General features: G+C 39.2%; 1 protein-coding gene across 1 annotated transcript; it reads left to right on the top strand.

Moving 5' to 3' along the window:
- Window positions 1–1970: 1970 nt before the first annotated feature.
- Window positions 1971–27586, top strand: RAB12 (RAB12, member RAS oncogene family). The gene is made up of 6 exons (XM_082046812.1): window positions 1971–2268; window positions 15859–15919; window positions 24055–24193; window positions 24729–24818; window positions 25770–25874; window positions 26346–27586. The coding sequence occupies exons 1-6, from the start codon at window positions 2025–2027 to the stop codon at window positions 26457–26459; spliced, it is 753 nt and encodes a 250-aa protein (XP_081902938.1). The 5' UTR covers window positions 1971–2024; the 3' UTR covers window positions 26460–27586.
- The last annotated feature ends 30 nt before the right edge of the window (window positions 27587–27616 follow it).

A 27616-nucleotide genomic window follows, 5' to 3' on the forward strand; every position in this document is an offset into this window, starting at 1 on the left:
GAGATGGGTCACAGCAAGTGACTGATTTTGGAGCACACGATAAAGCTAGAGGAAAGACCTGAGGGGGAAAAAACTAACTCACGATAAAAAGGTTATCTTGTTATGATGCTCTATTTGCTAGATTATTTCACTCTCAGTGATGGATTACCCCTTCAAATACCTAATTATAGCATTACAGATAGTCAATAAGAAGAGGGTGGCATGAGAATAACACACAAGAAGTGTTGGGATTGATTTGTTTTTTGTTTTTTTTGTTTTTTTAAGGTTTAAACCATTCTGATTGTTTGAAGAAATGCCAATATTTCTGGTGATGAAAAGATGAAAATTAGTAACAATTAAGAAACATAGCCTTACTGTCAAACTATTTCATTTCTTCAAGAAAATTAACTCTTGACAAAAATGGTTTCCTCAGTGTAAAGCCCAATTTGATATTCCCTGTGAAATTTCCTTAGCTTAGTAAGAATCTAGTAGATGGGACCAAATTTTCTCAGATACCCACTAGCTTTGGCTGCCCTCACCTCTGATGTCCACAGGAACACTGTAGATCTCTGTTAAAACAGTGAAGCATTCCTGCCTCTGGAAGTCAGGCGCACATCTTTACTGCCTGCTGCTACTGAAAAATCTGGATTCTGTGACCTCTAGGTGCTCAGTGCAGGGAGAGGTAGAAATTTCCTCAAAAATTACAGTAAGCAGTGTTCATCCCGATAATTTTCCTTCACATGTTTTATGACACTACATCCACTAATGCAATTTTTTTCCTTTGCTTGGAATTTGAACAACCGAGCTAGGACACACCATTGTTATGAAAAGATGCCTGGGAGCAAGCATGTCACCCCGATGTACAAGTATCAGGTTTGGATTTGATAGAATAGTTTGGGTTGGAAGGAATCTTCAAAGGTCACCTAGTCCAACCCCCCTGCAATGAGCAAGGACATCTTGAACCAGATCAGGTTGCTCAGAGCCGTGTCCAGCCTGGCCTGGAACGTCTCCACGAATGGGGAAGCCATCACCTCTCTGGGCAACATGTGCCAGTGTTTCACCACCCTCACCATAAAAAAAATGTAAAAAGCAAACAAACAAACAAAACCAAACCAAACAAACAAAAAACATGGCTTAGAGGGGCTAGGATGCTGGTGTTCTCTTGGTTGTCCAGGTTATCTTTTATCCTTCACAGACAGCACTAAGATTCCGAGAGGACAAATCTTTCTTTCCAGGTCCAGACTGTCCTTCTGGTCGTTGTGATGAGCTGGTGTCCTTTAGTTTGCTCTCTCAAGCGTGACTAATCAGTATGCAATGTGAACTATATACATATATAAACAAAATTAACACACTTTTATAGTATAAAGACTGGCGTAATAGGAAGGGAAATTTTCACAGCACTTTATTAACACACATACAGTACTTGACAGTGACATCTACCCCCAGCCAACACCAGCACCACAGGGGGTCCGCCTGCAGGTGCGGTCTGCGTGACTCCTTGCAGGTAAATTTAGGGGTGACCCCACGGTCCCAGCAGGGGTAACTCGCACTGGGCCTCGCAGCGAGAGGCCGGAGCTCACCACGGATCGTGAGGCAACGGCGCCAGCCCCACTCCGGGCGGATTCGGAGCCCTCCCCGCTCCACTTTCGGGGCGCACGCAGCCGCCTGCCGGACACGCAGCTCTGGCAGCGCCCGCGTACCCTCCGCCGGCCCAAGCCCGGGGGAAGGGCGGGGCGGGCGGCCCTTCTCCGCCCCCGGCACTGCGGCGCGGGGCCGCGGCTCCGGCGCTGTAGAGGGCGCTGCGCGTCCCGGCGCCGGGTTGGGCGCGCCGCTCCCGCCGGCGGCGGCGGCGCAGTTCCCGTTCCTGTTGCCGTTGCCGTTCTCCTCGGGCCGGGCCGGGCGCAGGGCCGGGCGGCGACCGCGTCTCGTCCTCGCTGCCCGCTCCTGTCCCTGCCTCGGAGTCGCGGGCGCCGCTGGCGGGGCGGGCGGGAGCGTGGGGGGTGGGGAGGGAGCGCGGCGGCAGCGCGGCGCCGCATGCGTCGCTGATGGAGCCGGGCTCGGGGCTGCCGCAGCGCAGGGCGGGGGGCGGCGGGCTGGACCTCGGGGCGGGCTCGGCGGGGGGGTCGCCGGCGCTCTCCGGGGGCCAGTCCCGCCGCAGGAAGCAGCCGCCGCGCCCGGCCGACTTCAAGCTGCAGGTGATCATCATCGGGTCGCGGGGGGTGGGCAAGACCAGCCTCATGGAGCGTTTCACCGACGACACCTTCTGCGAGGCCTGCAAGTCCACCGTGGGTAAGGGCGCCCGCCCGGCCGCGTCCCGACCCGGGGAGGGGGGTGTCCTCGCCGCGGTGCCCACCCTGCCGCATGGCCCGACCCTGGCCCCTCGTCTGCCTTCCCCCAAGTGCGGGCCCCTTCCCTACATGCTGGCCGGAGACTGTCCCCCTCAGGTGCCTCCCAGCCCTCGTACCCCTCAGGGGGGTGCATGGTGGTCCCTGTGCCCCCCCGGGGTGGGTCCCTCGCCCTGTGCCGCTTCGCAGTGGGTTTGTGGAGTCCTTGGTGTCAGACTTGCCAGCTCTTGGTGGAAAGATCGTGGAGGCCCTAGTTGGCTTTGAAAGTTTTTAGAAGGTTGTTGGGTGTCCCATTTCAGCCTTACTAACCGCAAACAAAAAAACACAGTTTACAAAAAATCAGGGGTGGATGGTAACAGGGGTTATTATGCACAAATCTTGGATGTTGCATGTAGGTAAACAGAAGTATTTTGGGAGTTGAGAAGTTGCACAGTGTGTATTCAATGTAGTTGATGTCACTTCAAATACTCTTCCAGACCATAGCCTGATTAACTCCAGATTGCTGTTATGCCTTCATCAAGAAACCTTCTGTGATGTTAGATCTGAGGAAGTTAATGTTTTATTTCTTGAAAAGTAGTACCTCTTGAGCATGCTGTGTGTTTTGCTTCTCACACAACTAACTGGAGAGCAACCTCCTAGTTCTGTAGTGTGCTGTCTTATTCATGATGTAGTCATCTGTACAAGCCTTGGAGGTAATTTAGTGCCTGCTGCCTTTTAATACACAGATGTGTAAAGGGAGGAAAACAAGCTAGTTAGCTTGCATTGTTATTAGAGTCTTGTCCTTGGAGTTGAACTCTTGAGTGTTGCAGCAAAGTGGTTGTCAAGTCTGTCTCATTGGAAAATATGTGTTCTTAGCTTAATTGTACCTTGGAATGTGAGGAAACTTATAGCATCTGATGGAAGGTGATTGTATTGCCTTTTAGAAGTTGACTTATTGCTATCCAAAACTATATTTCTATGGCAAAATAATATCGTTACTTTTACTTTAGTTTTAATGTGTATTTTATCAATTGTTTCATTCTTTTGTGGGTCCTCTAAAAATCTGGTAGTGCAGATTAGCACTGTTAGTCTTGGTATATTGTTTGCTTTGAAGTTGGTGACTTAAACTTGTAGAAGTTGGAAAGAGAGCAGTCGCCTATCAGAGGCATTAATCCTCAAGCGATGTGTTGTAATGAAGAAATGCTGATGGTTTCTGTAGTCAGACAGATTTAATTAAATATATGGTACAGCTGAGGAAGTAGAATAGTGAAATGTGTTCTTTATAAATTCTCCAGGTCTATACGTTGTTTTGAACTCACATGCGTCTTCTTTGGGTTGACCTACAGTAAAGGTTTCTTCAAAGCTGGGCTGCTCTCTGTAACTGGGGTTGGTTTCCCAATGTGAATCTTGAGAAGTGAGAGGAGGTTCTCTAGACCTGGTCCAGCCTTCCAGTCTGGTGCCTTGTGAGCAAAACTGATTTGCTAGATAACTTGAGACAGTGATTGAAGCAGAGAAACTTCCTTATTTTAGAAAAGAAACAGGAAATAAATGGTATGCTGCTAGACAGAAGATTACGTAATGTTTGATTTACGAAGTGTGCCAACATAAAGCAGCATAGGGAAATCAACTTGTGCCAAAATACATGTAGAAAGACTTCACAGCAATGGCATTCTTTCAAGGTCCTCTGACTACACTTGAAAGTTGTTGAGAATCTCCCAAGTCTTTTGACTGTTAAATTAAGAAGCTTTTCACAGTCTGTCTGCACCCTTCTTTTTTTGCACAGTAGAGTCAGAAAAAGTAACTTCTGCTATTTACTTTTCATGTAGATTGAAAATAACCCACACTCCAAAATGACCTGAGGTCAGACTTTGATACACAGTTGAACTCATAAAGCTCTTCCTTTGTCATTACTTACTGCAGTGGTTTTCAAGAATTGTAAGTGAAGAATGTGTTTTGAAACATTGTTGAAAACCCCTTGACTGATCCAATTTCAGAAGAAGTAAACAGAATATGCCTTGAGATTAAATTTCAAAAGACTATGTAGCCAAAAGAATAATTAAAATTTGCTGTATCTATCTCATATGAGCAAAGCTGTACTTTAAATAAAATGCTAGAGTACATATTTACTCCCTTACCTTGGTATTAATGGTCTCAACCTTACCTTTTTGCTTTTATACCTAACCAGGAGAAATACAAGCAAACCAGAACAATATCTAACACCTTAACCTTTTGTATGAAAGTGTACAGGTTACTCAGAGGTCTTCTCCCATAGTGGAAGAATTGCAAATGCCCAAAACCTTTGGCTGTCTCCTGGCCCCAAGTGCTGTTTAGGATAATGAGGCCATGTCATTGAAAAATAAAGTGTTTCTGCTGAAAAGAGGAGGTATGGATTCAATTAAAAAAGATACAGTATTTTAATGCTAATTAAGAAGACTGCCTGGCCAGGTTGTTAAAGTAAATTCTATAATAAAAACACATCAACATGACTTCAGTCTCATCTCAGAATACTGAAGTTCTTTGAAAGTGTTCAAAAATAGCTTGGCAGATTTCAGCACAGTATTCGTAACGGCACACGATGTGCTGTTGATCTAAAATTCTTTTGATGTATTTATTTTGGGCATTAAATTAGTTGCATAGAATATTTTGCCTACTTAATCTGCTATTTACATAGTACTGAAAATACTCAGTATGCTTAAATATTTACTGATTTTTGCATGTGGTTGTCAGATGAGAAGTGGATGTTGCTGTTTACAATTTTATGTGCTAAGTCTGAATGTTTGTTCTTACTATTAGGTTATAATTTGGTTTTATTACTTGTTTCAGCAAAGAAATTGTTTCTAGAAATGTTTCTCTGTGTCTGCAGTGATATAAAATTACTCGCTTCGTGACAGTGTTAAATCCAGAGTAGTTAAGGTAACTTATTTTCTGTAATGGAATAATGCTTGTGCAGGGGTAATATTGGCATCATATAAGCTTTGTCAACAAAGATATACATATAGATACACACAATACACATACTTTTTCTTTTCAAATAAAATTTGATCTCCATTTATGATTTGTTGCCTGACCCCCGTTGGACCTGCATGATTCACACAGGAGCAGAATCCAAAACTGTGGCTTGGAGTTTTTTCAGACTCTTGACAATTAAAAACAAATATGCCAAATTTGGCGTGCAAAAGGATGATGTTTTGAAAGGCAGTGGATAAATACTCATTGCCACATTTGTGAGAAGATTCAAAGATGGGTACTGAAGGAAGAGTGCTTGCCTTTGCTTCTTCCCTCTCTTTCCCCCTGTCCCTTCCCAAAAGTAGTTCTTGTCCCAAAAGAAGTACATCTTAATTCAGATTTCCGTAGTGAGGTTGTTGCAATTCATGTGTTAACTTTTAAGTGGTGTTGGTCTCATCCTCTTTTTTGCCAGAGCCACTTTATCTGTCAGAGGCCTCTCTTCTCACCTTCTACCCAACCACTGCTCTGTCTCGTGGTTGTCTCTCCTACCTGTGTCCACCATGTCTTAGCTCATCCCCAGCCTTTCTGCTGCTTTTCTTCCCTGACACATCTACAAAATTCCTGTGCTCAGCAGTATTCCCTGTCCATCTAATTTTGCTGTGGGCGTTATGCTTCTTTCTGAGTTTTAATTTCTGAACCTGAGGTTCCTGCTCACCCAAACTTGTGGCCCTGTGCTGACTCACCTCTCAGGTGGCTGACTCTCCTGCTCCCTCAAATAAAGTTGAGCTCCTCAGCTTTTCTTTTACATACTAGCTTAGTATGTAAATTTTCTGAGGCCCAGTGTTATCCTTCAGCTCTTTTCTGCCAGGTCTGACAGCATCCTGGGAGAGAGGCCTTACCCTTGATGAGATCAGAGCGGTTTGGGTGCTTCATGCCAGCTCATTGCTGGTTGCTGCAGCGCTGCTTGTAGTAAATGCTGAAGCTTCCTTCAGTCCTGGTTTACAAGCACAGTGACAGGTAGAGCTTCTTACTCAGCTAAGCTTGCAATGGGAAGGTTTGTTGTGACTCAGGATAGGAATGTTGTGACCTACGATCTGGTTTGGACTAATTGAAGGCTGTGGGATCCAGATCAGTGGCGTGCAAACGTGCTGTGGTGTAAGACTCCTTTGACTTCACAAGAAATACTCTTTGACCTTGTTGCACCTTACTTTGATGTCAGTGTGAAATGGTATGTAAGTTGGGAACTCATTAGATTTACAGAGCTCCATAGCTTTTTCTTCCAAGCAGTTTTTTTCCCTAGCAATTAATTTTAAAATATCCATGTCCATGTGAAATGCCTAATGTCCATTAAATAAACACTAGCAATGGTGAAAACTTTAGGTTTATATTTTATCAGAGCAATCTTAAGTAAGTCAGCTTCTGGTTTTAATGTGTGTACATATATATGATATATAAATATATACATATATAATTATATGTGTATACATATGTTTGGGGTTTGTCACAATTCAAACCTTTTCTTCATTATGCTTTTTAATCTTAACAAATTGGGACTAACAACATAAATGTTAAGTTTCATTCCCATAAGCTTATCATATAACATTATTATATTTACTTAGAAGTATCAGCCTGTTCATTTTAAAAATATCAATTGGTCATCTTTCAGGACCGCCCTTGAAGTCTCTCCTCAGTTTTTTAGTTACCCAGTCAGGATTTATTCTCAAAAGCACTGTGAATGTGGTATGTGGCTTACTAACCATTTGAAAAATAATTTTTCAGTAAATCATAACAACAATTGTGGTTTAGAAACAAGTTTAGTAATTTGATGTGATCTGAGATAAAGAATAATCTACATAAAATTTTCAGAAAAACATCTTGCATCAACTGGAAGAACATTTATCTTTTTATTACACTTGTATGTGCCTGTGGGTTCCTTCTGACAGGTATAATTAATTTTAATTTTTCTTGAAATATTTTTTTTTTCCCTTCCATAACATGACACTGACAACGTAGTTGGGGTGGGTATAGAAATTATATTGGCTTTTTGGCTAGTGCAGAATAGCGTAAATAAAACAAACCAATATCTCATTAATGGTGTGCTGCAATTAGTTGACAAACTACAAATAGAGAGGAGTTAATAAATAGGAGGCTGGAAACTGGAACAGAAAACAATTTTGTCTTACACAAAACCTTAAGATAATTAGGGAGAATGTATGAACCAGCCTTGTTTTCAGTTCTATAACCCTAGTTTTAGGAAATGCAGCTCGCAAAGGAAGCCTGTGTCCCTGGAAGCTGCTGCCTTTCACCTTTAGGAGCGACGTTGTCACTTCCAATTGGCACCAGAGGCTACAGCAACTGAAGGCACCTGGAAAGTCATTGTTTGCCTGGGATCTGTCAACTAAGCATGTCTTACAGCATTTTGTGTAGTCAGCAATTGCCTTCCGTGTGTAATCATTTGAGTCCTCATAAGGTAACAAGACTATATTTTAAAATAGGAAAATGTAGTAGGTAGACGATATAAATTGTCAGGGTTCATTAATAGTGTTTGGGGGAAGCATGGGGGTTTTTATTACCAAGGGGTTGCAAAGAGGAGCAAATTTGAAATTGACTTTTTCTTTGTTTGTAAACTAGATGTTAACTTCAGCTGACAGAAGTATTCAGGATTATATCAACACCACAGAACTGTCAGAGTACCTTGTAGTCCCTAGTCAGTACATATATGAGAATACGCAAGTAAAATGACGGGCAAAATGAAGAGGGCACTTGAATGGTGTCAAATGGGGAGTTGAGTTTGCAAGGAGAGTGGAATGCAGCTGTCAAACTCAGTCTCCGCTGTGAACAGCTGAGCACGTCAGAAGGGAAAAAAAAAAAAAGTAGGGACATAGGGCATATGATTCTTGGTTATGGACTTTCTTATTTCTTTCTGGGAGTTATGAGCTTAAATGTTCGTTTAAATAAAGTGGTGCATGCACTATGCAGAATAATTATGGTTTTAGCTAAGCCATAGAATGGAAGAGACAGACTTTTTAGAGTGCATTTCATCACAAAAATCCTGAAGTCTCTGCAAACAATGTTCACTAGGCTGTCCCTAAAGGAAGATGATTAACATTCCCGGTTGCTAAGATTGCAACTATTTAACAGCAGATAGCAGTATTTTTATAACCGATTTCTTCTGATATCTCAAGGAGTGAGAAACTTGATAGCCAAAGTGAAATGCTAAATTCAGTCTCATTTTGAAATAGATTCTGCCTTTTTAAAATCTGGATACTGCACAAATAAGTTAATTTTTCTTCACATTCAGTTTTCCTTTCAAGTTGGGTAGTTATTTCCTGTTCTGTAATCGGAAGTTTTTACAGCAAGTCTTGTTCAAGAAGGCACCTCATTCAGTTTACCAAAATTTCAGTGCATGCTTTGAATTTAGTATTTTAAATTGTGTAAAAAACCTACATTTTGTGAAAGATTTTATCATTTTACTGTCCACAAGTACATAAAGACATGATAACTTTCTCCATTCTCATTGAATTTGGAAGTACCAGGCATCTGAGATGTTTAGAAGCTGTATATCGGACATTCAAAAATCACTGGAGTTCCTAAAAAATCATTATAATTACACCTCCAAAATTTAGTCGCTGCATGTATATTACCTTTTTTTTCCCCCCCTGTTGTTGGTGTATCTGTTTAATTCTGGTCTGTAGCACAGTTGCCAGTTGAGATAGGGGTAGACTTTTATTTTAGGCAAGCAGTCTCAAATGGCTGCATGTTAATTGTTCTAGAATTACACACTGAAGCTTCACGAACAACATACATTACCTGCCTCTAAAATAATCTCCAAACTGGCTCATATATGACTAACACTTAATGCTTCCAAAACTCTTTTTATTACCTTTAAATTTATAACATGAATTCTGAAAGAGGTATGTCTGCTTTTGTGTGTTTTAAAATTAACTGCATATCCTATAGCTTCAATTAAACTAAGATATAATGTTTTGTGATTTTGTTCTGTTTGGTTTTTTTTTTTTCTTTAAACAGTTTTTGCAGTGTTCCCCTCTCCCCTCCATGTAACTTTTGTTGTTGGTTGCTTCCACCCACAAACAAGATGGTAGAAATCAGTATTGAAGCTGTTGCATCTTTTCAATGACTTTGGTGGTTTCTGGATAGGTGCGGGTATTGTATTGTATTTAGTTACAGACCAGGACTAACAAAGATGGTTCTTACCTCAAGAAGCATGTGACCTCAGTCATCAATTGTAGCAGAAGTAAGAAAATTTGTCTGTATAATGCTGTCAGTTGTCCAAATTAAATAAAGTGTTGTAGTCTTTGAGTTATGTGTCTGTTCTAATGGTTAATTAGTATGCAACCTCTGAATTTTTAAACTGATTGTTTCTTTAAATGTGGTCTGATTATTTTTCACTGTTTGAATTGCTTTGATGCAAATCACTAATAGACCTCTGAAAATTTAATCTATTGGAATTGATTTTAGTTGGAGGGGTTTTTTGTGCTCTATTTGCATTTGTTTTCCCAGCTCCTCCCTTAACTTAGTTATCAGGAAATCTTGGCCTCTGAAAGGTCACTCTGTGTGCATTAAGCAAAATGGTTTCCACTTCCTTTTTTTTTTTTTGCCACAACAAAAACCCACAACACCTAAATGCAAAATGCATAGTAAGAAGTTTTTTCACTATTTGTTTTATTTCTACATGAATTATTTTAAAGCGAGAGGGTAGACCCAGTTGTGTGTGTTTTAGTTTACGCTTTAGTAGATAACTTTTAGTTCCTGTTTGGGGTGAGAAATGAATATAGTCTAATCTGTTCTGGCCTAGGCTTTGTTTTTGTTGGATTTCAGTCTCAAATTTGGAACAGTCCCAAGTTTGGTTCAGTGACAAGATACGTCATCCTCACCGACTTGCCCTTATCTAGAACTTCATTAGTGCACTTCTATTTTGAGTGCCTGTTCTCTTTCTTTTAAGGCTGTTTATTTTTGAAAGGAGTGCAGACAGTTTGCTTAGCTGTGCATTTAATCTGATTTTAAAAACACTTCTACTAGCTCTTTGTTTTCCTTGGAAAAAGCATGTCAGTTGAGTGCATGTTGTAATAGACATTCTCATTTGCATGAAGCATATTTTTAATCTAAAGCTCATGTGCTATTAACAAAAACAATGTGTTTTGTATAAAATTTTGAAAATCCTTAACTAATAAGCTTACCTTACATACACTACATAAGTGCTACTGTACTTAATGCCTTATTTGACATATATGTAGCCTGTGGGGAGAGGGCAGCTGCTCATTTGCAGTTTGAAGTGGTGGGGCAAACTGAATCAGTATACTTTGAAATGCTTAATAGATACAAAATCAGAAACAAAACCAGAATCTGAGATCTATATTTTTGTGCCTTTTTCATTATGTCTTATGGGGTGTGTGTTTGGATTCCTGAAAAAGGCCTTTTCAGAGAAAAATGGGGGTTAAAATCTGACATCTAAAATGCATACCTTTAATTCATAGAAAGAGAGCTGATGGTCCAGATGTACTCATGGTATGAATGTAATAATTTTAGAAAATATTGAACGCATTGATTGCCTGTGGTCCATACAAGCCTAATGTATGGAGAGGAGGCCGACTTTTTAATGGAAGGGGAGATTGTGATAAGCCTTTTGGTTCCCCACACATCACTTTGACTGAGCAGAGGTCACAATTGACTATCATTGTAAACACAAGCACTTGTTGGCTCCACTGGCATGTGTACATTTGGTTGTTTCTTGACAATAAATTAGGCAGTGGGCATTTAAAATGCAAACTAGGTAGCATGCAAACCAACAATAGTTTGCTGGTGGTGTAGCAGCTAAAGAGAGCCTTTTAAAATCCCTTATTTTGATAAGATGTGTTGTTTAGATTTAATGCACTTGTCAACAGTTCTGTGGTTTAACACCAGCCGGCAACTAAGCCCCACACAGCCACTCACTCTCTCCCCCTAGTGGGATGGGGGAGAGAATCAGAAACGTAAAAGTGAGAAAACTCACGGTTTGAGATAAAGATGGTTTAATAAGTAAAGCAAAGGCCACGCACACAAGCAAAGCAAAACAAGGAATTCATTCCCCACTTCCCATGAGCAGGCAGGTGTTCAGCCATCCCCAGGAAAGCCAGGCTCCATCATGTGTAATAGTGACTTGGGAAGACAAATTCCATAACTCCAAATGCCCTCCCCTTCCTCCCCCCAAATATAGACTGAGCATGACATCACATGGTATGGTATATCCCTTTGGTCAGTTGTCCTGGCTGTGCCCCTTCCCAGTTTCTTGATCACCTGACACTGCTTGGGAAGCTGAAAAGTCCTTGACTACTTAGCAACAGCTAAAACATCAGTTTGTTATCAACATTCTTCTCATTCTAAACCCAAAACACAGCACTGTACCAGCTACTAGGAAGAAAATTATCTCTATCCCAGCTGAAACCATAACAACAGTAATTATTGATTCCTCTAGTTTGTTGAACTATATATAAAACCATGACCTTGGTTCTGTTTGCATAATTAAGGACACAAGGTGCTTAAGTGGCAGTTTTGCGTTGATATCCTAAAGGGATACCTGCCCTACTGGAGGCGTGTGGTGGGGAACGTGTTGGTGTAGCTGTGCCGGGACTGAACATGGAACAAATGCACGAGTTTAATAAACTCAGCTGTTAGTTGTGTTTTGGGATCTGCCTAGAGGGAGTAGTAGCTGTGCAAGGACTACCAGTATCATTACAAACAGTGTGGAACTTGGAAAAAATTCTGACAATTTGCCTGTACTTAACAGATCTAAGAATTAGTTTTAACAAGACCAGGAAAGACACATCTTACTCAGAACAACTGTAAATTAAGAGTTTGTCGAAGCAAAGATTTTAAAGAATTCATCAAATATTGCTGGCATCAACACTGTAGCATTACAAAGCACTTCTTAAAAAACCCCCACCGTTTATAAGAGCAGGCTTAATAACCCCCTCTATCCTGTGCTGAGTAGAGATGCTTAAAAGAACAGTTTGCAGTTATTTTGCTGAATAATGGGAGTTTTCAGCAGCTGGTCTGAACCTTGTGTTCTACAACTGCAAATATAAAGAACATACAAGACTGGCTTAGCATGTGTGAATGAAAAGGTGCAGTTGTCTAACTCTCAATGTCACTTACAACTAAGAAGTATTTGTCTTCCGTAGAGTGGAAAGTGTTAGTTTCCCAATTGACTCTCAGAGACTATTTTTCCTCTTGTTTTTAATAGCTGGAGTAATTTTATGGATAGCAAAACTTTTCATTTAGGTATTTTCATTGATGTTAATCAAGCTAAATAATTTGCTTCATTGAACTTAACTCCAGATGATATTGGAAATTGAAGTGAAAAACAAATAATTGTGTTGTTGCTTTAACTAAATTACCATTTCTGTATGTAAAGTCAAAGTGCCACCTTTGGCAGGTCTATGGTGAACTATGGTAATGAAACCTGACAGGCTTAGGAAGTTGTTTCTTCATGTGCAAAAGGAAAGTGGCCAGATTTTTTCCTTCAGTATTGACAGACATGAAGTTTTTGGTATCGTGTTGATGCTTGCAGAGCATTACTGATTATAAAGAGCAGCTGAGCAACCTTTGCTTCGTTCTGGCAAGCTCTCTGGCTTAAGTGTTAAATGATTCAAACAGTTCCGTAGAATAATGTGCTTTTCCAAAGCTGCTACTGGTTGCATTGTTCGTTGCAAAATTTGACAATAGGGAGATGTTTCGTGGCATGAGTTTAGGATGATTAAGTGAAAGATCTACCTTTGAAATAAGAATGCTGTTGAAGTACTATTTATTTTGAAATCTCCTTAATACTAGACTTTGCTACTTCATTTCATTTAGTCCCAGGAAGTGCCAAGTTGAAAATTTACTTTATAAGAAAGTTGGATTTTTCTCTGCATGATTCATTATTTTTCCATTTAAAAAAACAGAATAAACTGGTTTTGTTCCTTAGTTTGTGCAAGACAGCAGTGTATAAACCTCTTCTGTAAAAATAAAAATATTTTGTTGGTGAAACTTGCATGAAATTCCTGTAATGGTTTTTAATTCATGATTTTGGATCAGAAATGGGTTAGACTCTCTTTTCATACGACAACAGAGTTTCTCTTTACATAGCAGAGCTATATTCTCTCTCTGCTCAGATCAAGCTCCTCTACAAGTATAATTGTTTAATTGTTAGCCTAAGGTGAGTATATCCACCTGTATGAGCATCATGGATTATTTTTACTATTTATGTTTCTGTAGGAGAGAAAAGCAACATTATTTTTTTTTTTAACCTGAGTTCTCATATAAATGGCAAATCATATAGCATGTTGTGTATGAGATAATGGGAGGACTGGGAATTGGCGTTGAGACGTGGACAATTATGTTCAAATTTCCTTGAGGAAGGGAGAGGTTTGAAGCAATTTCAGTTAATACTGATTATCTCCTTAGCAAGTAAAGTTTGTCTTGTGGTAGACAAAGCTGTGACCATTAAGACAATTACATTTTATAGTTTAAATGCATTTATATAGAGAAAAGGCTTTTAATAGTAGAAATGGATCTGTTTATTAAAAAAAATATCAAAACAAAAAACAACCTTGTTAATAGAACTGGTAATAGAAGAATAGAACTTGTTAATAGAAGTGGTAATTACAGGAATTCTGATTTCCCACATTTTGGATGTTAGAGTATAGCTGGATCATTTCACTTTCTTCTGCTTTTATACTAACACAGATGGTTTTTCAAGAGTGGAGAAAAACATTTCTTAAAGTTAGGATTAATAAATGCTCTAAAATAATGCTAATATTTTTTTCGCAATTTGCATATGAATACTTGAAAATTGCCATTAAAATTGTAGACTGTGTAGTACAAATCAGTGTAATGCTTTAGCTTCTGTATTGCCTGAGAACTCTACTGGGTTTTGAATGTGATACTTTTTGGTAAGTGAAGTGTAAGCATCGTATGTCCTGAATAGCTCTCCAAGAATTGGTGAATAAATGTGCCAGACACTTTTAAGGACGTGGAGGAGGACAAATGTTGTGGTGATAACCAATATTTTTATTGCTGTGTAATGTGCAATTGCAAGCTGTTTGAAGGGATTTTCGTTTAGGAGAATGATGATCAATGATCCTTCAATGTCTTTAGTCTAGGGGAACAGTGGCAACCTGCTTTGCAAACTGAGAATAGAATTGAATGTATCCTTTACATGTCAGTTAATAAAGTGTATCTGTTTTTTAAAACTTAGCCCATTTTGTTGTCTCATACCAACAACTTTACAGACATAACTATCTTTAAAAGAAGTTCAAAATAAATGCCAAGGCAACAATGTGTAGCTGGTTTTCAGGATGCAAAATGCACTTTTTTTCCCCCTAGCTAAATTTTCAGGCATTTTGAAAGGCTTTGCATACAGACCAAGTTAAGTCCTTTCTGTCACAGTTATAGTCCAGTCTTGACTCTAACAATATCAGCAGGAACACTCAGCTTTTACAAGGGTAGACATTAGGAAAATGTGTAGTATTTGTTAGAGAAAATAAAATATTTTTTTCTTCTTCACTTCCATCCCTATCCTTGATATGCAACTGTATGTGAAACAGCAAAAGTGTTTCCAGCACACTATGCTTCTTCGCTTCTGTGTGAGTTTAAGTGTACTAGTCTGAATCATGTTCTCTTGTCTTTTTATTTCCTCCTTTTTGATTTAGCACTGCTGTTCAGAAAGAAGAACTGAAGCAAAAATCTTGATAGAAATGTATACTAAACTGAGGAAGTTCACAATCTACAAATGTTATGATATTCTAGGACATTTATACCCTGAAAGATTCTTGTAGTTGAGGTGGTAATCTTTTTCTGTCTGGGTATTGTTTGACTGTAGTATGTCTTACATGTTGATTGCCAGCATTATTTTTTTTTTTGTAGAAAAGATCTTTCTGTATAACAAAGTCTTCATGGTTCTATCTTTGATATTTAGCATGCATTCAAAATGTGGCTGGAGTTTTGAGATGCTGGATAAAAGTACCATACAGGTATAAAAGAAATTTTTCAAGTCAAATACCCTCTCTAAATCTAAGTAGTTTGCTAATAAATGTTTTCAGGAATTAAGAGTGACAGTGCTGAAAATCTTCTTCATAAACCAACCATTATTCCAGCACTTCTACTAAAGTACTTTACAGATGTTTTTGCAGCCTGGAAATCAGATGTATATTGTTCCCACTTCACAGGCAGCAAAACTGGTGTGGAGGGTCTGGTTTCACTCCATGCCTCAGGGGCATCTGTGCCAGTTGGGAGTAGAGAAGGCTTGTCCCTGACAGTCAAGGTGAACAGGGGAGGAAAAAACCACTGTGCCTGTTGTTTTATTGTTATGTTGGGTTTACCTGCTGCTGCAAGTGTTGCACAAAGTGGAAGGTTTATGTTGTGATGCTGCCAAACTGGGTGGCTCACAGACTGTATAGCGGTTGTCAAATCCCCATGATGTTCTTGAGGTGACGCACAGTGGTGCAAATCCTTCTGCTTGTTCAGACTGTTACAAGTTGATACTAAAAAAAAAATTAAAAAAAAAATAATTACACCCTCATTACTTTTGCTTCTTATTCCTCCTTTTCTGTTTACTGTATTTTATTTATAGGTGTTGATTTTAAAATCAAAACAGTAGAGCTAAGAGGAAAGAAAATTAGATTACAAATCTGGTAAGTAAAACAAATGTGCAACCAGCAGTATGTTTTAATTTTTATGTTCTAGCATGAATTAATATGCTTGTCTAATACTATTAACTGTTATAAGCTGGTTTAGCTCTTACCGTATTCCTCCTCTCCTCCATTCCCACAAGACTTAAGCAAAATTAAATAGCTCTTAGACTTCTGTGGAGAGGGGAAGGAGATATACAATTAGAAATAGGACACGAATGTAAGTACTGAAATGTTAATGCATCTCAAGTCGCTTTTCCTAGAAGAATGATATCACCTACACAAGAAATAGGAGTTCTACAAACAACAAAAGGTGACTGTGTTAAATAGACACTAGAGAAAGTACACTTTGGTTTGGTTTTTTTTTCATTTTCTGGACTGTTTAAAACCGACCTTCATTGTAACAGTAATTATAAAACAACTGTGAAGTATTTTCTAAACTGTTTTTCTAAAACTTGGTACAGTCGGTGCTGTTTCCTTGATGCTGTATTAAATAACTTTAAAGTAAAGAGCATTCAAGACTAACTAAATAATATCCACTCTCAACAGCACTGAGAAGTAAAAAGCTTTCATACAAATAAGATTCTATAATTTAACTGGTACCGATGTCCTACTACAGAAAGCTCAAAGTGCGAGCTAAGCTTTTCCTTTCTGGAGCAGGTTACATGTTTCCTGATAGTGATTCTCCATGTAAATGATTAATACAATTTTTACTATTTAGGAATTATTGAGCTTAAGAGCTCCCTTGTTTTGCAGAGTAGTAGTACACATAAACATTGTTATGAGAGAATAAACCAGCTATGTTCTGCACATTAATCTTACATACTACTATGTAGGAGCTTAGCTTTGGTTTATTAACAGAGTGTGATGCATAACTGGCATTGCAGTTAAACTGTTAAACCTGCTAACAATCCATAAAAGGGGGAAAAAAAGCTCTAAATATACTCATTATTACACTTTTGGGATGTTCTGGTGGTTTCTCATTCTTAACTACATGGAAGCAGTGAATTCAGCTTACTAACTCCTCTTGGCAGGTCACCATCAACTCTGTCTGTCACACCATGTGTCTGTCTTGCTTCCCTCTGAGTTAACTGCTGCTTCATCTTTGGTACCATCAGTCACCTAACACTTGAATGTCAGTGGCATGTCTTCATCCATCATCTGTCCCTGTTTGGAAACCTCTGACCACAAGGCTGGCAGTTGAGCCAGCGGTTGTTAGCCAGGGTCTGCTGGAGCTGACAGAGGTAACAAAAAAATTCTGGTATGGAGATGCTACTGTACACCTGATACGCATTCTTGCTACAAAATGTGCTAAGCTTATCAAACAATTTCTTCATGTTGAGTAAATACTTTATAGGAGAGATGTTTTGTTGGAAAAGAGATGTTTAAACCATTATTTTCCACATATTGAGAATATGCTGGTAGGATAGCTACTAAAAATTCATAGGTTGATAAAATGTGACTGTTACTCCTGTGTGAAGCCCTGCTAAAATGTTGGAGAAAACACTGTGTAAAGAGAGAATACTTTAAAATACAATAAAATCCAACATCCTTTCTTTCCAATAGTGGCTGTCAAACTGCTGTTCTTATACTTAATCCTTAAAACTGTCTTGGCATACTTCTGATTTTTTTGGAAAAGCAATGAGATAAGCACTCCTTTTGCTAATTTATCCAGAATTCTGTTGTTGGGCCTATTTATAAACTCTTATTATCATAGAATCACAGAATCATTTAGGTTGGAAAAGACCTTTAAGATCATCAAGTCCAACCGTTAACCTGGCACAGTCAAATCCACCACTGAACCGTGTCCCTAAGCACCACATCTTCACATTTTTTTTTAAACACCTCCAGGGATGGTGACTCCACTTCCCTGGGCAGCCTGTTCCAATGCCTGAAAACACTTTCTCTGAATAAATTTTTCCTAATATCCAATCTAAACCTCCCCTTGTGCAACATGTGGACATTTTCTTTAGCCTTACCACTTGTTACTTGGCAGAGAGACCAACACCCTCCATGCTCCAGCCTCCTTTTAGGTAGTTGTAGAAAGCGGTAAGGTCTCCCCTCAACCTCCTTTTCTCCAGGCTAAACGGCCCCAGTTCCCTCAACTCCTTATTGTACCTTCAGTTGTGAGATTAAAAGAGGAAAGCAATTTACCAAGTGAAACACTTCAAAGTTTACAAATACAGACTTAAGTCGCATTGGCTGATCCTAAGTCAGTCTCCTTTCATTCCTACGCAGAGACAGAACTAAGATTGTACATAAGACTACCAGAAAGTATGAGGCAATGATTACAGTAACTTTACAATAAAAAACTCTTTTACTTGGTGAACAGGTAATTTCTGAAGTTTATGCATATCTGTTTTCTTAAAATAACTAAGGTTATGTTTCAAAGCATCAAAGTTTATTTTTTTTTTAGGCATTTGATGAGTCTACTTCAAAAATCAAGAAAAGAACAGTTTAAAAAAAAGCTTAACTTGGGGTATTTTGATGGTCACTTGACCTGTCTCTCTGCTGACCACTCTGTCAGCAGAGTGTTCTCCACAGAGCTCTACCACTTGAATTTATCAAAACCAGCAGTACTATGTTGACTGTATCAAGCAATTAGGTGTGCAGGATGTCCTTTTGAAAGCAGCTTTCACACCTGCTGCTGTTAGTAGAGTGTTAGTAGTACACAAATTGGACTTGTGTCCCCTATTCCTTTCACAGTGGGATACTGTGAACTAAGGGTCACTGAGGTGTTTGCTTTTGCCTCTAGCTTAAGGCGTTCCTACCTCACAGCAAGTATTCCCGTATTTCGCTGACTTTGGGTCAGGAGCCAACCTCCTGCTCCTTAGATTATGAAATGGTAGAGCAGCACTGAGGACACAGAGTAGCATCCACCTTCCCTGTGCCACCAGGGACAGTAGTAGTGCCCCTTGGGCTTCCTGAAGTCGTAGATACAGCAAATCTGCTTCTGCATTGCAGTTCTTGGCTGAAACGAGCTGATGTGTTCAGTGAGAATGTGTGCAGGCAGGGCAGCCGTGGGGTGCAGTAACCAGAACTGGATAGCGAAGTATCTGAGCATCTATGAATCAGTGCTTTTCAAAGCCTGAAACCCAGACTAAATAATAGGAACCCCACTTTTCTGATTTGAAGCATAGGTGTGCCGGGAGGTGCTCAGCAGGACAGTGGGGTGTGTGACCGTGCCCCCTTACCCCAGTAACCTGGGCGCTCAGCTGACACGAGCAGCAGTGTCACTTCTGCCTTCCCCTCCAAAAGGACCTGGTTGCTGGGAGCTGAGATGCCCAGTTCCCTGCTGTGGAGCCAAAGGGGCTCTCTGGTATCTCCACAGGTTTAACCTGGCAAGAAAACAGTCTTCGTTTGCTTCTGAAGGTTGTTTAAATTGGTGCATTCTGATAAAAAGTTCACATTCTGCCAGCTCAGCGTTTCCTAATAGACAGTTGTCATCTTGGAAAATCTCTGGGGTGAGAGTCTGAGGGAAAGATCACCTGTCCTAGAATATCACAGAATGCAGCTCCTTCTGCTCAGTATCTCTGAAATAAATTATTTCATAAAATAAAAGATCCTAAATATATTCATGTTTTATTGGAGGAAAAAGCTCAGTTTGACATGTAGAGTTAGCCTCTGAAATGACTTTTAAAAATTTTTTAAAATTTTACCTGCTTTCATAAAAGCACAGAAGATGTGAAAGTGTTAAATTAGTGTTAAACTTTTATTTGTGGAAAAAAATGTTTCCTTTCTGTTGCCACTTCACACCACCAGTCATAAAAGACCAATTTAACTTCAGAGCCAAAGACAGTTTTGAGTCTGTCCATGTGTTTGTTTCAAGCAACTGTTTTAGATAGACACAGAGAACATTTATGTAAAACAAAAATTATCCAAACCGATTTTAATTAAGATCAACTGTGTTTGTATTGTATTTTATGCAGCCTGAAATAGTGAGAATATGACATGTCAACACTTAAAAATGGGCTTTCTGTGTTTTGGTTTTTTTTTTTATTTGCCTTTGTTTGGTGTAATGTTTGTATTTTTGGAGTGATGTCTAGTTTTTGTTTTGGAAGCAGAAAAACAGTCAAGCAGTGGGATTCTATTATTGCAGATTATAAATAGTCAAGGAGTCAGACTGTATGTTTCTGATTACAATTTAGAAATACTAATGATTTCCATTAGAACAATTTCTTGAAAAATCAATAAAAGAGAACTGCTTTTAGCATTAAAAAGGAAGTGAGCTGTTATTTATTTTTTTTTTCAGTGATACCAAATCATTGATCAGGTTGTAGTATTTCATTATTTGGACTTCTGGATTTTGAATTAAATTACACTGACTTAGTTTTTCATGTTGATTCTGACCAGAGCAAATAAAGAGCGAGCAGCACTTAGTATCACTTAGGAAATTTGTGAAGTTGTGTACTGTTAGCCTAGTTAAATAATGCTTGCCTCTTCCAGCTTTCTACTAGTGCTACAATAGCTATCCTTACGAAAATACTCCAGCTGCAGGAGTGTAATACATCAATGAAACAGTATAACAATCGCTCCAGCACTGCACATGAAAGTAAGGCACTTTAAGTTGGATATTCTTTTAGTAGTAGCTCTGCATTACGGGTTGTCTTTTTTTTTTTCCTCAATATTGGAAGAACTGAATGCACATTTTCATGAAAAAGAAGGTAGCACCTGGTAGAAGATGAGATTTTTCAATGGAAAAGATCAACTTGATATCAAACCACAACTTATTTAGGCAGGTTGGGGTTGCATTCTAAACTTCTTATTGCAGAAATATTTTTCCCAATTTTCACCTTACTATTTGAATCACAGAATCACAGAATGGTTGGGGTTGGAAGGGACCTCTGGAGATCATCTAGTCCAACCCACCTACTCAAGCAGGTTCACCCAGAGCAGATCGCACAGGAATGTGTCCAGGCGGGTCTTGAGTGTCTCCAGAAAAGGAGACTCCACGACCTCTCTGGGCAGCCTGTTCCAGTGCTCTGGCACCCTCAAAGTAAAGAAGTTTTTCCTCATATTCAGATGGAACCTCTTGTGCTTTAGTTCATGCCTGTTGCCCCTCATCCTATCGTTGGGCACTACTGAAAGGAGTCTCGTCCCATCCTCTTGACATGCACCCTTGAGATATTTATAAACATTGATTTGAAGTATAGTGTGATGTTAGTGTAACGTTAGAGACAGCAAATTCAGCTTATTTTCTTCCAGTTTTCAAAGGAAAGGAGGATTAGAATGTCAGGCTTACAGTCAGAAACTTGTTGACTGGTTTCATTTGAACTTGCTGCGGCAGTAGCAGCGCTGGTTGTGTGAAGTGTGGGGAAGTCAATGACTTAAAGTGAGGCAAAGTCAACCATAATCCACTGTAATTAGCACGACTGGCAGGTGACACTCAGTGGCCATCTGGCCATTTAACACATGTAGTGGGCAGCCAGCCTGTCCATGGGCATTTTGCACGGGCCACAGTGTGTGGTGTGTCTTGATAAGCCAGCAAGCCAGACTACACATCACGTTGTGTGATATTTGGGTGAGCAACCTACATGAAGGGAAGCAGAGAACCTGAGGTTACAGGGAGGAGCAGCATCCTGGGAATACTATAAACTTTTAAAGAGCCTGAGGGTGTTGTGGGGTGAGGAGAGGGTGATAGTACCCAGTAGACTTGGAGGTACAGCACTCAGCAGGCTGGAGGAAACATGGAGTTGGAGATCGTTGGAGCTGGCAGAGTGCGATGTTGCATAGTTGGCTCCATCGCCTACCCCAAGGCTTCTCCAGTGTGTTGCTGACTTCTTCAGAGAGGGTGCTTGAACATTTCTGTGTTTATTTCCCCTCTCGTTTTTCTAATGGATGAACTGAGTGACGTGGTACGTGGGTAGCCCCTCTGTGATGGAGCTGCTAAAGGTCCTTAGCGCTGACCTGAAGGCACAGCCAGGTGACTCTGAAATAGCCCCTTTATTTCTGTGTTCTGGTAGGGGCACAGAGTTCCGGGGGAAGACTGGCCAGCAAAAAAATAAGCTTTTTCCATTACTCTGGCCAAAGCTAGAGTTGATGCATTCATCCACATCAGGTATGCCCTTCCACCTGTTGCCTAGTTCTGTCTGCTCAGAAAAATTGAACTAAAGGGATCTCAATACACTTGATCAGTAGGCTGGATTAGCAACAGATGGCAGGGGCTGCTGTACAAGGTCATAATTTGGAGAATTCTGTTGATAAACACTGAAGCAATGTTATCCATATGTGGAAAATCAACGGTTCGTATTAGAATTTTTAAATCTTTCAATGAGTGAATGTCAAAAAAGACCTTTCAAAAAATAAATCTGACCATAGTGAAGAAGTAATGGAAGAGCAAGTAGAGTTACTTGCTCTGAGTAATACTTATATATGCAATTTCAGCTGCCAGAACTTTATTGCTTTAATAAAAATGCCCTATTAGTGATAAACCAACCAATTAACCATCTAAAACTCGTCTGAAATACTACTAGAGCTTGAACCTTTTGAAACTGTTTTCACCTCTGTAGGGCCCCAAAGGTTTGTATGAATGTAATTCTGCAGTTCGGAGTAGAGAACGGGATTTGAATAAAAAGAAAATAAAAATGGATGTTTTTTTCTGCCCCTTAGTGCCATCCCATTGGCTTGCAGTGAAGTAGTAGTCAATGTTTTATCCACATCACAGGCTGTGAAGCAGAGGTTTCAGATATTTTTCTAGTGGACACAGCTTTACTTTGTGAAATCACTCGCAAATACTTGTTGCTGTCAAGTACACTTGTGGCAATTTCAGGAGAAAATACTTCACTTTTAAAACTTAGTTAAAACTCTTAAAGATTTTGTGAAGAGTGAGATAGATTTGTAGTTTTTTCTACTGCTTGTTGTGCATAGATTTTAAAACAATTCCTTCAGGGCAATTGATGTGACATTTTGTGAACATGACCCTTATTTTGGTAACAAGTGTTACAGGTCTCCATTGTTGATCTCATTCCCAAATTCATCCTCCTCTTCCTCCTTTTGTCTAAAATGTGACTGTTGAAGAGGGTTCCTTTGAACTTCTGAGCCACAACACACATGCACACATTTTCCCCCATCCGCTCGTAATTTGGGTCCATCTGCTTGCTCTAGCAGTGAAATACCAAAATTATTTATTGATTCTGGGGGCTGAACTCAAACAGCAAATGTTTGATTGCTTTGGAGTGCCATATAACTTACTTTGCAGCTGTGATACCAGTCACATTTTAAGACTTAGGATATGTACCAGCTATTTTGTTTTAGTACAACTGCCAAAAATCTTCCATAAGTAGGCTTGATGCTATGATTAAAAGCAGTTCATGAGTTTTCATGGTTCAATGAAAAATAACCCTTCTGTCTCATCTGCTTTGGATTAGAAGCCATAGCTAGTACAGGCAACATGGTGTTGTTGCTGGAAAGTAGTCTCCAGTGGAGATGCACCCTGTCTGAAATACATACAATTCTGAAAGTGAGAATGGAAAGCTTATCTGGACACCTCAGATTAGTAGCTATAAGCGTGAAAGCCAGGTATCTGCTTTCAAAAGCCGTGCCACGTAGTGGTTGCTCTCTCATTTTATTCACTTCTGCTAGTAGCTTCTGCATTAGTTTTAGAACCGTGGCTGAATTGCTGTGGTTGATCCAAAAAGGCTCTGAAAACTTGAATCATAATGATCAAAGCATTGCCCATTTCATAGTTGGCTGTCCAGCTGTGATTGATAAGCATGGATCCATTTATTTTTTCATATTTTCAGGGCTATTGGGAAAACAAAACCAAAAAGAATCAATCAAACAAAAAACCCCAGACAAACAAACAAAAACTCAGCCGAAAAAAACCGCACAGCCACACAAAACCAGCTTCATCTGCTGGTACATTTTCATCAGACAGCTTCATTCTCAGACACCTATAGAACCATTTGGTGGCCTTTCTTGGTGAAGTTAGTATGGGATAAGTAGTCCTGAGATGAAAATGTTTTAGAATGGAAAGCACTGCTCCATTTTTTTGGCCTGAAATTCTCACATATGGAAGGAAATGTTCAATAAAAGTGTCTAATTTGTGTGGGGGTGTTTTTATTATAATGTAAACAAAGTTATTCTGTACTTTGCAAACTGGTGAAATATTTGTGCCAATGTTTGCTGCTGCTTCTTAGGGACACAGCAGGTCAGGAGAGATTCAACAGCATTACCTCAGCTTATTACAGAAGTGCCAAGGGAATTATTTTGGTGTATGATATCACCAAGAAGGAAACATTTGACGATTTACCAAAATGGATGAAAATGATTGATAAGGTAGGCCTTCAGTATTTTCTTTTTACATTTTTTTTAAGAAACAATTTTTTTCCTCAAAGGTACTCTGTAAGACTTTCGACAACGTTCGTATACGATTATTAATCTAATGCCACCTAATTTTTGCTGGATTCTTTTAGCCAGGATTTAACATTGTTATGTTTTTGTTGCAAAATGTCCATTCCTGCTTCCTTGAACTAGAACTGTCCCAGTTGGAAGTGTCAGTGGAAATATGTAACATTACTCATTTACCTGTGCACTGCGAGAAATAAAAAAAATAATTTCCTGCCTTTGAAATAAGGTTATGTTCATTCTGAGATAAATTAGAACAGCTAGTTCTCAAGTCATGTTTTTAAAATGGAATTTAAAAATTGAAACTGGAAAATTTTGAAATGAAGTTTGGGAAGAGCTTTTACATAGAAACTGTGTAGGCATGTGGTTCCTTACTTAGTAGAGCAATTGCCCTTTTTAATATGGTGTTTGCATTGCAAAATCTCACATTCCTAGGTTTAGTTAATTAAAATTGTTTTAATTGCAGTATGCTTCAGAAGATGCAGAGCTTCTATTAGTTGGAAATAAACTGGACTGTGAGGTTGAGCGAGAGATTACTCGACAGCAGGGAGAAAAGGTAAGAACAGGTCTAACCAAATCCTTGGTTACTGTTAGAAGCAAAATGGCTGTGGCATCGATGCTGCCGGTCTTGTTCAGAGTACCAGACCAAAGGAACATATTGAGAGTGATGGTGTTCTGTCAAAATCTAGATGGTATTTACTTACTTTTATAGAGCGTGCAATTCCATGCTTTCCTGTTGGGGCAGTGTGTCTTTGCGCTAAAGAAAGAATAAACTACAAGCTGGTGTACACTACAGAATAGTGTGGGGAATACTCCTTTTTGGGCTCTGAAAGAGCATATGGTAAAGACTTGAGTCACAAGTGAAGGTATCTTTACTCAAGGCATCTTTGTGAGCCTTCTTCCAGACATTTGCTTTTCAGTAGTTTTTTATTATAGGCAAGAGCCCTGCTTGATTGCTTGGGTCACCTTTGTTTTTGTGTTTCTTTTGTTCTCTTACAACTCCAAAAGTGGTAAGAAACCTGACAAGAGAGTTTAGCATGACACTTGGAACACCATCTTGATGAGGACGCTATCAGTATGGACATTCACAGATGTTTCCCTTCAGCTACCCATCACATGTTTGGAAATGAAGCATTTTCTGTTAGAAAGTCAAGACTAATTCTTACATCTGCACTTCCCTTTTCTGCATTTTAATAATAAGGTCGAGATAAACTCTTCTGAAAACTGCTTGCTTTTTGGCAGTTTACAGCAATCCACATCAACTGAAGACATTAATTTTTCAGATTTAAGTCTGGATAAATGCAGCCCACTTTTCCAGGAAACCAATTTTAAGTGAAAATTAGCTGTATGTGTTTCAGGATTATTAATTCAGTAAAACTTCAGTCGCAGATTTGGGGAAAGTTGGTTTTTGGATTTTTTTTTGAAGGTTTTGTGATGAGTGCATGTTTGCTGTTTGTTTCTATTTGTGTGTATCTTCATGTAGTTATTTTCCTTTCTCTTCCATCAGTTTGCACAGCAAATAACTGGGATGCGGTTCTGTGAAGCAAGTGCCAAGGATAATTTTAATGTGGATGAAATATTTCTAAAACTTGTTGATGACATTCTGAGAAAGGTAAAATACTCAGGTGGTAGTTCCTCTGACCACATTAAGTGGTCAATGTTTAAATAATGACTGCAAGTACTTCTTGGAAGAACATAGAGGGTAAAATTTTTGGTTAATGTGCAGTGGGTATGATGTAGTTCACAGATTCTGCTGTTGAATTTGGTAAATATCTGCTCCCATTTGCTATACTTTCTATAAATTCACTATATATCAGCAGCTGACTGTACATTTGCTTGCTTTCATTTGCAGGCAGTTCTGTTGTAATTTATTGCAATTGGTTTAGGAAGTAGCTTTATTTTGACAGTATATCGTGTAACTTTTTTCTGAAATAAATTCTTAGCTTATCCAAATGTAGTTCATTAATAAGGACCAAGAGATCCTGAAATTGAGGCTTTGCCTGACAGTGAACTCTTGAAACAAGCTCTTTGTGCTGAGTTCTATGCAGATGAGTGTTTACGGGTGATTTTTCTTTTCTTTAAGATGCCACTGGACGTTATAAGAAATGAATTGTCCAACAGTATCCTGTCCCTGCAACCAGAGCCAGAAATCCCACCAGAACTGCCTCCTCCAAGACCACATGTCCGTTGCTGTTGACTTGTTACTCCATACAGGGTGAAAATAGGAGCAGGAGGGTAAAGAAAGTATCTGTACTACTCTGCACTACAATCATTTGGCAGTTTCTTGTTGCACTTTGTTATTCGAGTCAGAGCTACACACTAACTTGTAAATATGCAAATATGCAATCCTGTGTAGGATTCAGCTATAACATTTAATTATTACCCCTCTCCCTCACAATGATGTCTCATTTATTGCCCCAGTGTTATAAATACTGTACAGTCGGTGGGGGTTTACCACACTTCCAGTCGTGGAGGAGGAGAAATTAAATCTATACCTATTCTTGACATAAATGTTGTAATAGTTCTTGTTATTATAAACAGGCAGGCAGAAGCTCTTCTGGTATGAAGATAAGTATATGGTGCTTTGCTAACTATTTTAAAGACAAATTTTTTAAAAACAGAGGACTTTATGTACAAAGCTTCCATAATCATCATTATGTTTCCTTTTAATGTAGTGAAAACATTTTTGGCTGTAGCATCCTCTGCTGACTGGATTTATTGAAAAGCTAAGTTTAATTTTTGGCAGTCTTTTATTTATTTTGTTTAATGCTGCAACCTTTATTTGTGTACCAAGACATCACATCTGGTGCAGATCTAAGATTGCACTCCGAAGTAGCATATATAATTTTCTGCATAAGCGTAAACTTGGTTGCAGGAATCATCGAGTTTCAATAAAAGAATGACGATATATTCAAGCTCTAAAAGAAGGTGTAAAAAGCAATGCTGCTGTCCTAGACAAATTCTTTAAAAGAAAAAAAAAAAAAAGATTATACATTTTCCTGTGTTAAGGAATATATTTGTGTATTTGTCTGAACACCTGTAGGGTTGGGGGGGAAGGGAACCTAAGGTAAAATTATTTTCTTTCCTAATGGTGGAAATTATTCCCAGCAAGCAAATACTGTGTTAGGTTTTTGTCTGATAATGAATTTGTGATTATATCTTTGGTATATCTTTTATTAAAATGCACTGTTTAGTTTAGCTGTGGTAAATCAGTAGTTACATATTTGAATAACTTGGTGTGTCCTGAATGTTGTGGTATTGAAAAACATTGTGGTCTTTCTAAACTAATGAAGTGCAAATAAAATTTTGTATTTATGAATGACAGTGGAACTGCACCTGTTATTAGAATGGCAA

This window comes from Streptopelia decaocto (assembly GCF_964273445.1).
Source record: "Streptopelia decaocto genome assembly, chromosome: 2".
NCBI lineage: Eukaryota > Metazoa > Chordata > Aves > Columbiformes > Columbidae > Streptopelia > Streptopelia decaocto.